Source organism: Erigeron canadensis, chromosome 1, assembly GCF_010389155.1.
Source record: "Erigeron canadensis isolate Cc75 chromosome 1, C_canadensis_v1, whole genome shotgun sequence".
In the NCBI taxonomy this organism is placed as follows: domain Eukaryota; kingdom Viridiplantae; phylum Streptophyta; class Magnoliopsida; order Asterales; family Asteraceae; genus Erigeron; species Erigeron canadensis.
This window is the reverse complement of record NC_057761.1, coordinates 11,470,411-11,480,614: the sequence shown is the minus strand read 5'-3', so window position 1 is coordinate 11,480,614 and position 10,204 is coordinate 11,470,411. Positions and strand designations below refer to the sequence as shown.

Sequence of the window (10,204 nt, the reverse complement as noted above, 5' to 3'; positions counted from 1 at the left end):
TATTAAAATTATTGGATAAAAAGTGTAAATTTGTGATGGAAAACAAAAAAGTGTAAATTAAAGTCAAAATTGAAAACAATAGTCAACTTTAAAAAATTGAGAGTTGTGATTGGTCGATAATTTATTAGAGCAACTGTGCTTTAGTATAATAAAAGATAGATTTTGATAAATTGTATAGATACATAGATGAATATAAATAAAAGGGAAATGTTAGGTAAAATATGCAATACCTATCTTAAGAAAAGCATAAAAGGATTATGTAAAACTTAGGAGGGATTATGTAAAATTTGGGAGTTATATGTTTATCACATTTAAAGGTTTAATTTATAATTTTTTTAATAGAGCGGTGTAGCGATTATTTTCTCATAAAGAATAATATAAAAAACCACCCATTTTCACATAAATTATGTTTTTCCTTCGTGGCTCCGTTGATCCTCTATTACTTGTTATTCTCCGTGTTAGATCGGAGCAGCTATGTAAAGAATTAAGAAATAAGAATACATGACATAAGAAAACCGTTTACTTTGATAATGACAAATTTTTATAACACTGTTCATTCGTCACAAACAACATATTATTATTGTCATTGTTATTATTCCCCAGTCCAATCACTAATAATAATAATTCATGATTAAGATAAAAAAAAATTGTAGACAACCTTTTTTCTCTACTTTCATTTGGTTTTGATTCTTGACACTTTTAACTAATCATGGAAGTTGATCAAGTAGTAGTTTTAGATGAAAACCCAAATTGGCTTTTGGATTATGGTCTCATGATGGATGTTATTTCAGCTGATCATGCTCACTTCACTTGTCAACCACCACCACCACAGTCTGCAGTAGCAGTTGGTTTTACGTGGCCATCATCTGTCGTTACCTGCTCTGCTCCTGCTCTAAGGTTGTTGCTCATGTTTTTTTTTTCCGTGTCATATACGAGTACAAGTTTATGAATCGTTTTTCTGTAAAGATTATGTGATTGTTAAAATTAATAGCTTGTCCAAGTTAAATTAAAACTAAAGTTCATATTTGCTTGTTTTTTTTGTTTTTTTGTTTTTTGTACATATGGCGTTTGTGATTGTTGGAATAATAGTAATAACTATGAAAATTAATAGTACCATTCATTTTACAAGAGGTATCTACCATTTTAATATGGTGAAAGACAAATACATCGTAATAATACTATTACTCACGATTTTGACATGTGACTCTAGTGTATGTTTCGTGATATGTAATTCACTAAAATCATCACCGCTAACTTAACTAGTCCTCACTCTTCTGAAGTTGTGGTCAAAAACGGCTGGGAATGGAAGAATACTTTCATGGAGGTTTAATGTCTTAGGAGAAGATAGATTTATTGCATCGTAGTTTTGCTAGATATGTATTTGTATGGTTACAAAGAGACTGTCATGATTGCGTTCCAAAACATGTTTATAAGTGTTACTATCACGTATTTGAAATCCGGATGTTAGGCAGCTGCTTTAGTTTGTCTCGTGAGGGTGAATGGTAGTTTCTGTACCACAGTAATTTTCTGGTTTTTTATGTGGTAAAGTTTGTTTTTTTCATTTTCTTGGATGGTAGTTATGCAAAAGTGAATTCTATTTTTATGAAGTTCATTTCTTGATTGCCGTTGGTTGTTTCCACAGTGGAGAGATTGAAAGCTCATTTATCGATTTTGAAGAGCCTAAGGAAGCAGGATCACGAAAACGGTAAACATCCTTACCTTTTGTGACATCTCATTATGAAGCTAACTTCTAGAAAACTGGAACTTGTGATTTACGTTATCCTCCATGAATCTATTTTGGTTTTCAACCTGTTTGCTTATGATTTATCTCATATGGATCAAATTAAGAATTCAGTCAGAAAGGAAACGGGTCTAAGGTTAAACTCGTCAAAAGTCATAAAATTGTTTTGTTTAGCATTTTTTGTTCATACAACCTCTTAAATCATTTTATCAATGTTTTAGATTTTTTGTATAATTATATACTTCCTGTAAACATATATAAAAATGTTAGAAGGTTGACCTAATCTGATTACCAGACTCGCACAGATTGCATGTTTAGCCCCACCCATTTTGATCCACTTCCAACCTATTTGGCCCGCCCATTTTGATCCACTTTCAACCTATTTGGCCCGCCCATTTTGACCTTCTAATCCCAATTAACACATGTGCAGTTTACTTTTGCAGGTTGAAGTCTGAGACCATCAACATATGCGGGTCCAAAGCTGGGCGTGAGAAATTACGTAGAGATAGGATGAATGAGAGGCATGTTTTTACTCTTCACACTTGTTCCTCATATCAGGAAGGCCTGAGCTACTATTTTGAATATTGACATTTTAAATATGAATGTAATTTGATAGGTTTTTGGAATTGGGCTCAATCCTGGAGCATGGAAGACCACCAAAAACAGATAAGACGGCTATCCTGAGCGATGCTATTCGAATGATAACTCAGCTACAGACAGAAACCAAGAGGCTCAGCGAGTCAAATGTTGAATTGCAGGAAAAGATCAAGGAATTAAAGGTGGGTGCATGATTTAGGTTTTTAATTAGTGTCATCCGATAAATGTTTCATACACAGAAAAGAGGTAGAGGTATACCAATGAAATAGATACCTTACACGAGTATAAAGGACCAGACCAAAAAACAAGAAGGTAACTAAAAAAATAAACAAACCTTTTCCATCGCATGAACAAAGCAAAGTTTATCATTTTGGGTCGCTACGAACTTAAACACATTCTGTTTTCAAATGTCTAAGACATATTTTCCCATCCTTAAAGAGGTGACAAAAGGGGAGGGTCGGAAAGGTCAGATAACAGGTCAGAAAGGTATGGTGATCCTTTCATTGCATATTTGTTTAAGCTAATGCTTTGGGGTAACCATTGGAGCTGTTAGAGATAAAATTTAAGCTGAATTGATCATATAAGTAGTAATGGGTCAAAGTTGGGACCTAAACAAGTACTTGTCTGCAAAATGATATATAGAGAGCTAACATGTTTAACTGGACGGTGGAGATCCATAGACAGTAGCCAAACGACGTTATTGCAATTAACATGAGACTACAAAATATTATTGGAGGTGAATGTCTGTTCCATAAGTTTTAAAGGATTAAAAAACAGCTTGCATTGACCTCAAAAGTCAAAGTAATCCTCTGTTTCATTAGTTATGGGATGTGCTTGACTTCAAAAGTCAAAGTATTCTTACTTGTGGCGCTTTTGATGACTTGTTATTATTTTTATACAAAACACAATGGATAGGCTGAGAAGAATGAACTCCGAGATGAAAAGCAGAGGCTTAAAGTCGAGAAGGACAAGCTGGAACAACAAATGAAGTCTATGAACTGTCAACCAAGTTGCCTGGCACTTCCCACTGCCATGCGTTCTGCATTTGCTGCACAAGAGCAAGCTGCTGGAAACAAGTTGATGCCTTTTGTTGGGTACCCTGGTGTTGCAATGTGGCAATTCATGCCTTCTTCTGTAGTCGACACATCACATGATCACGTCCTTCGACCTCCAGTGGCATAATCACATGACTCTTTTGGTGTGTTATCTTGTCTTCCTCCTAAACTTTATGCATGATACATTCGGTTGTTCTTGAATTGGTGGTGCTTGAAGGTGTTTGCTAAGTAATAATGCATTTCAAATGGACACAATAATTTGCATTATCTTCTTATATATTGATGTAATATATCGAATACTCTTTGGTTTGTCTGTTTGCATATTACTTTTTATATTCAGATATCATTATGTGGCAATTTCAAACAATTTAAGCTTTTATTGTTTTATTGTTTCGCTTGCATTGATGATTTATTATGATCGTCACTCTTAAAAGGCGACGGATCGATTCCATTTTCAAAGACGTTTAGTTGCGAAAAACACTCATTGTTCTCCAATAAAAATGAAAAACAAAAAACTCGATCAATCATAGTTTTCCAAAATAACTTTTTCACTTTTCAATGAAAAATTATAATACTCATTTTTATTGTTTTTCACTTTTCAATCTCCATTTTTCAAAATAAAACATTTCCCACCTTGCACAATATGTTTCAACTATTTACCCACCCTGTCTAACCTGCCTACTTTGTCACCTCTATGTTGGAAACTTTAGTGTGACCAGTGATGTGTCGTTTTTTGTGTAATTGTAATTTGCTTGAGACCAAAAGCTTACAAGTTAAGTTCTATTGCGAGTTGGTGAGTGCTAAGTATATACTTGTTAGGATAATTCGATCTTCGTTGATATTGCATGGGTCGAGAGGGTTGTGCCCCCTTGCGGGTTCAAGGGGTAGTGCCTCTTATTATTAGGTTTAGGGGGCATTGTGCCGCCCAGAAAGAGATGTTTAATACATTGGTTTTGTAACAGTTTCCTAACTATTTTTAGTGAAGAGTTGCTACTTTTTAATTCGAAAGGTGAAACCTTTCATGCATTAAAAATGCACACTTTTGGTGTTAAATTTTAACACAAGTTTTAACTTATACATGTTTTTTTTCCTTACTTGAACTTTTGTTGCCTATATTGAAGTTAAAACCTTTGTCTTATCATTAGATTTGTGTAACCCTGGCTATCGTATGGGGTGAAAATACTGTATTTTGAAAATGTTTCACAATTCAAAGACGAATCTGGTCATTCCCTGAACCCTATTTTCTAACACTCTATTGACTACGAATACGCTAGCTGTTTATCACTTTATCCAATCCCACAATCTTCTACACCAAATTGCAATGGCTATCACCAATTTCAGTTTTATTTATAGGAGTAATATATAGATGGATGAATATCTTACAGCTGCACAAATGTTATTAATGGGGGAGGAGTTAATGTGAAATGTTGACAAACAAACAATACATGGTTTTGTCACAAGTGAAAAATATAAACTACATAATCCAAATAAACAAAAAGCCTCAAATTAGGAATTTCTAAAGGAGTATTTGCGCAAGCGCAAGAAGCCCGAATGCGAGTTTAGAACCAGTAGTCTTTAGGTTTATAGCGGATGATGGAGTTGGGGGTGGCGGTGATGAGATACTCGTGGTAGGGGGTGGTGGTGATGGGTTACTTGAAGGACCATCTGTGGGTGGAGTTGGGGATGGTGGGCCAGATGCTCCTGCTACTACATTAATCTGAACCTTCATGCCTTGGCTACAATGAGAACCTCTGCCACAAATGAAATACCGGCTTCCTTCAGCCGTAAGTGGGATTCTGGTAGGGCTATTAACTGATGTTGATATAGGACTTTGTGTTCCACACGAATCATAGTTTGGCTTGGTGACTTCAAGAACATCATGACTAGAATCATAACTGAAAACTGCAATAAGAATAAGCTATCGTTAGGGCGGTTATGTTCATAACGAAAACTCTGTATAGTGTTGTAATTAGTGTATATAGATGTAAAGAACAAAAAAGAATGTCATAACACAGTAAAGGGAATTGGAGGTTTCATGATGAGCAGGTTAGTTTCTTAATATAGACTATGTAAAAGTCTGTGTCCCATTCAATATTCACAAGTGTTTGAAATTCTACATGTTTTGAGTTAAATGGCAATCCAAATTGACTAATTATAAGTTGATAAGTCGACATTGCTACCAGTGAGAGCTCTTGCAGATGCCATTAGCAGCGACAAATGAGTATGCTTAATATGACACTAGACAAATGTCTGCGCGATGCGGCGGTGTGGTGACGACGACAACGGGTGGTAGTGGCGTCGACAGGTAGTGGTGGTGGCGGTGGTAGCGTCGTGGGTATTAATGTAATAGTTTTTAATGTAATAGGGCGCGATATAGTTATTTGAAGAGTTGAGGAATGTACGTTGTAAATCATTTCACTGTTAAAAGTAATACAGGGATCTTAAGTGAGATGTTTAAACAAATAAACAAAAGAAAAAGGTAATTTGGGGTTATTACCAAAAAAATGGTGGGAACAAAAGTTTTATTATGTAGTAGAGATAGAAATAGTAAGGATAGAGATATGTGCAAGACTTTAGAATTCAATAAATTCGTTACCTAGATTATCGCCTACTGAAAATGTTTGGGAGGAAGCCCATGAGTCATAATCAACTGATAAGTCCCACCCCCCTGAAGATCCGACAGAGTGATCCACAGCTGCCGCCAATTGTAGGAGCATTGCTGTAGCAGCAAATCCCATAAGCATTCTCATAATTGAAACTTTAACCATTGCCTTTATTTTTAAAATGTAGTTGATATTTAAAAAAGTACTTGGTTATGAGACTTAGCCTCTACGTAAACGGTCTATATATTTATAGAACGATAGGATGGAGAAGAATGAGCCATTGAACGCATTCCGAATTGTTTATTGCTGCACAACTTTCTTTGAAGCTTTCCTTCTTGCATTATTCAAATGGTGTTAGTTGCAGATTAAGATTGGATGGAGGTGTCATGGTGGTATTGATTTGGTATATGAAAAATGAAGTAGTTGACTTTTCTTATCATATATGAAATGTTTGTTGACTTGGCTTGTGGGAACATATTTAGTTGACAAATGCTAATCAAATGAACGTATGCATTTGAATAATGAAAGATTAGGTGAAGATAGGGAAGGTACGTGTCTTGGTTACTTTAGTTGCCTTTAAGGTTTAAACTAGACAATTCAATCTTGTTCAAACTTCAAAGAGCAGCCTTGACTGTATGAAAATGTATGCAAAGTGCAAGACGACTATTATTCAGTTTGAGGTATTGGACGCATTGGATGCACAAGAAATACAAAAAATCTGTCATACGTTGTCCAACTTTATGTAACTGTGAAGTTAATGTCGATTTATTGAACATTTGATAAAAACTATGCGTCAAGATTTGGACATATGGTATCTCATTTTTTTTGTCTGGCTTATAATCCCAAATGTTAGTACATCGACGAAATTGTGAATAGTCATAGTAAGCACCAAACTATGTAACTTGTCTAGCTTGTTTTTATCCAACTCTTGCGATAAACCGACCAAATCCGACTGCAGCTATATTCTATAGACATTTGTACATAGTTTGTTACATGCAATGAATATTAAAGAGATTGATCTCAAGATTACTCATTAGAATAATTCAATTGGTAACCAGCTAAAACTATCTAGCCGTTAAAATGTTGCCATGACCATTCGTCGTCCTTTTTTATTATTACCTCTCCTACTTCCGGATGTACCTTCACTATATGTGACATTCATTACGGAGGTACCTAAAAAGAGTGAACAAAATTAGCTTTTCAAGATAACTTTTTACATATATAGTCCGAACATTATATTTTTCAATTTCTTCTATACAAATATCACACCAAATATCACACGTAATTTACAAATTATACTCACAACCCCGTGACATAACATATGGATTAGCAATGTATCAAACGCATATTACAAGAGCTAAAGCCTTTAGTAATTTTCTAATGAAACAACATCCTATTGTTCTAATAGTGTACGTATAAACAAAGACAAACGTACAAAAACACATTCTTTAATTTCAGCATCACATTGGAGGATATAGTCTTCTATATGTATTCATTACAGTATTATATATTACACCCATTCAACACTAGCTCTTTTATATTTATAAAACGAAGCAGAAAATTTATTATTAAATTATTTTGCAATACGCTGAAGAGAATAATTACATCAAATCGGAGGGACAGATATACCACATAGGCCAAGAAAAAGTTTAACCATATTCAATACTGGTTATTACTTACATGTTCTATTTTCTATTTCTAATGGCTATTAACTCTACTTTTACTCGTCATTTAATTGGGTGAAAGCCTAGTTGTTAGAAAGTTTTCCAGTGGTTTATTCTTAATTGTCATGGGTTTAAATCTTGCCATATACTGACACACAAATGTGGACATCGTCAAGATTCGAACCTGGCATGAACGCATCAAAGTGAGAGGTGTTAGCCATTTATCCACTTGACCTTTAAAAAAAAAAAAACTCTACTCTTACTCTTAAAATATCTAAATATTTTTCTAGATATAATCTCAAAACTTCTCTCGATGAAAGAATAACCTCTACTACGTACTTACGTAGCCAAGGCTAGAATTGCCGAAGACATGTGTTTTTGGAGCATTAAATCAAGAAAATATTAGCAAATCATATACCAATATAACAGATTCATCAATTAATAAATTTCAAATTCATGATTATGATGAAGTATAACAAAGAACAGGTCTCTAGCTATAAATTTATATATATATATATTGAAAAATTATTTTGAGAAACTTTTTTTTTACGAGAACTTTTCAAATCAAGCCCAACCGATGATTATTCTTTACATGGAAATTGTTTTTTGATTGTTTTCTGAATAACTTATGTGTAATTTTGAAGTTTATAATTGTGTGGGGCATGTATTATCATCCATTATATAATTATGTGAAAATTTGGATTCTTGATTATATATGCACGAATATTGCTATGATTACATGTGATCGACTTGCATACATACAAATATGTGGAGAAAAGTGAGTATGGGGTTTCCCCATTTAAGCTTAAATGGGGAACCCATCACATACAAATGTTTTAATACTTGTTTGAATTTTAAATAAATACATGTCCTCCATAAATTTTATGATTATAAAACCAAATGTGATGGAAATATAAGGCTACTACGTACCTAAGCTTAGGTGTGGAACACTCACATATTATTTTTTTAATGCATAAAAATCATGTGGGCCATGTGATTTAATTAAAATTCAACAAATATTAAATAATTAGTATGTGAGAGGTTCCACACCTAAGTTTACCCTTATATTCACTTTTCCATATATATATATATATATATATATGTGGGTTGAGTATTGTAAAACAAGTATCAAAATAGAACAAATAATACAAAATCTTGACCTTTAAATCATGGTTAAATTGATGTAAAAAGATTCACGAACCAATTGATGCACGATGATTTTCATGATGCACGGCGAATAAAAACCTATTATTTTATTTAATTATTTGTTTTAGTATTATTTTACCTAAAACCTATTTATATATATACAAAATTCTTCAAAATCATTAACTCAACTAAAAAGGGATTAAGAGTTTGATATATATACCTCTCAAGCGAATCATAATTCATATCTACATGTCCAGCAACTTCAATTCAAGCTAGGTCGGTTAAGTATCGGGATTTGGCCATCTCTTCTGTTTATTATATGGACCTTTGTAACGTACGTACTGGTACTATGCAAACTAATTGTACTTCTATGTACTTCTAACCTATTGTCTTAGAGCATTCAAAATCTAGTATATTTCAAAAGTTTCTTTTAAAAATAGGGATTATGGCATTGGAGTGTAACCAACTATGACTCAATAGTTATGTAATGTAGTGATTTTTCAAATTGGCTATCTGATGTAAGTATTTTTCATTTTTGTTCTTTTAATGTATCGGTTGACCTGTAGTACCGGTAGCCGGTAACAATGTTAGTTTTACTTTGGGATTATGGTACTAGAGTGTAACCAACTATGACTTAATGGTTATGTTATGTATTGATCTTTAAAACTGGCTATCTAATGTAAGAACCTCTCATTTTTGTACTTTTCATGTACCGGTTGACCTATTGTACGGTCATGGTTACGGTTGTGGGTTATGAACTCTGACGAAATGGATGGTGGATGGTCTTAGACTCTTACAAGGTTGTAGTGGGTGGTCTCGGTCTCGTTTTTTCTTCCATTCAAGAGGTGCAACCATCTCTTCACCGTCTCCACATCCGAAGACGTGCCACCGCTGATTGCCACCAATAAAATAAACAAATGCGAGCCGCTACCCAGACAACCATCGTTGTCATTCTCTGTCAAAATCCCCCCTTTTACCCCGTTGTAAACCAAAGTTGCTGGATCTTGATTGTGGTGGGGATGGGATGGCCGCATCTTTAAGGTTAACGATGATGGAGTGATCATAACACAATCCGATTTGGGGATGAAGGTTTGAGTATGATTATTATTGAATCGTGTTCTGAAATCAATAAAAGTATATATGCATCTATCTATATCTAGGGTTGATTTTTGTTCAGGATTGAAGTTAGACATTGAGTTACAGTTTCACATTTGCTCTCCGGGAAAAATTGTTGTTACCGAAGATAGTTCCGGAAATTAGCCGGAGGAGATGACCAGAGTATAAAGTCGTCAGAGTAACCCGGTAGGATACATCGAGTAAACAAAACAGAGAAGTTTTTACATTAATTTTAACACTTTCGTAGGTTAATATATTACATAACCATTCACTCATTGTTGG

At 34.1% G+C, this 10,204-nt stretch overlaps 2 protein-coding genes across 2 annotated transcripts; one reads left to right on the top strand and one right to left on the bottom strand.

The window, feature by feature from the left end:
• Positions 1–589: 589 nt before the first annotated feature.
• On the top strand, positions 590–3,736 carry LOC122584827 (transcription factor ILR3-like). Its single transcript, XM_043756891.1, has 5 exons — positions 590–897; positions 1,643–1,705; positions 2,185–2,262; positions 2,358–2,520; positions 3,254–3,736. Exons 1-5 carry the CDS (start codon positions 710–712, stop codon positions 3,518–3,520), a joined length of 759 nt encoding a protein of 252 aa, XP_043612826.1. The 5' UTR covers positions 590–709; the 3' UTR covers positions 3,521–3,736.
• A 1,173-nt stretch (positions 3,737–4,909) lies between these two features.
• Positions 4,910–6,177, bottom strand: LOC122579056 (mavicyanin-like). The gene is made up of 2 exons (XM_043751179.1): positions 5,990–6,177; positions 4,910–5,295 (listed from the first exon to the last, which is right to left on the bottom strand). Exons 1-2 carry the CDS (start codon positions 6,159–6,161, stop codon positions 4,910–4,912), a joined length of 558 nt encoding a protein of 185 aa, XP_043607114.1. The 5' UTR covers positions 6,162–6,177.
• Positions 6,178–10,204: the final 4,027 nt, after the last annotated feature.

What these genes read in the sequence shown, in the direction of transcription:
- LOC122584827 (XM_043756891.1), top strand. Translation starts at nt 710, where the DNA reads ATGGAAGTTGATCAAGTAGTAGTTTTAGATGAAAACCCAAATTGGCTT. An exon ending in AGAGATAGGATGAATGAGAG is followed by an intron (nt 2,263 to 2,357) that starts GCATGTTTTTAC and finishes GTAATTTGATAG; the next exon opens with GTTTTTGGAATTGGGCTCAA. An exon ending in AAAAGATCAAGGAATTAAAG is followed by an intron (nt 2,521 to 3,253) that starts GTGGGTGCATGA and finishes CACAATGGATAG; the next exon opens with GCTGAGAAGAATGAACTCCG.
- LOC122579056 (XM_043751179.1), bottom strand. Translation starts at nt 6,161, where the DNA reads ATGGTTAAAGTTTCAATTATGAGAATGCTTATGGGATTTGCTGCTACA. An exon ending in TTCAGTAGGCGATAATCTAG is followed by an intron (nt 5,296 to 5,989) that starts GTAACGAATTTA and finishes TTCTTATTGCAG; the next exon opens with TTTTCAGTTATGATTCTAGT.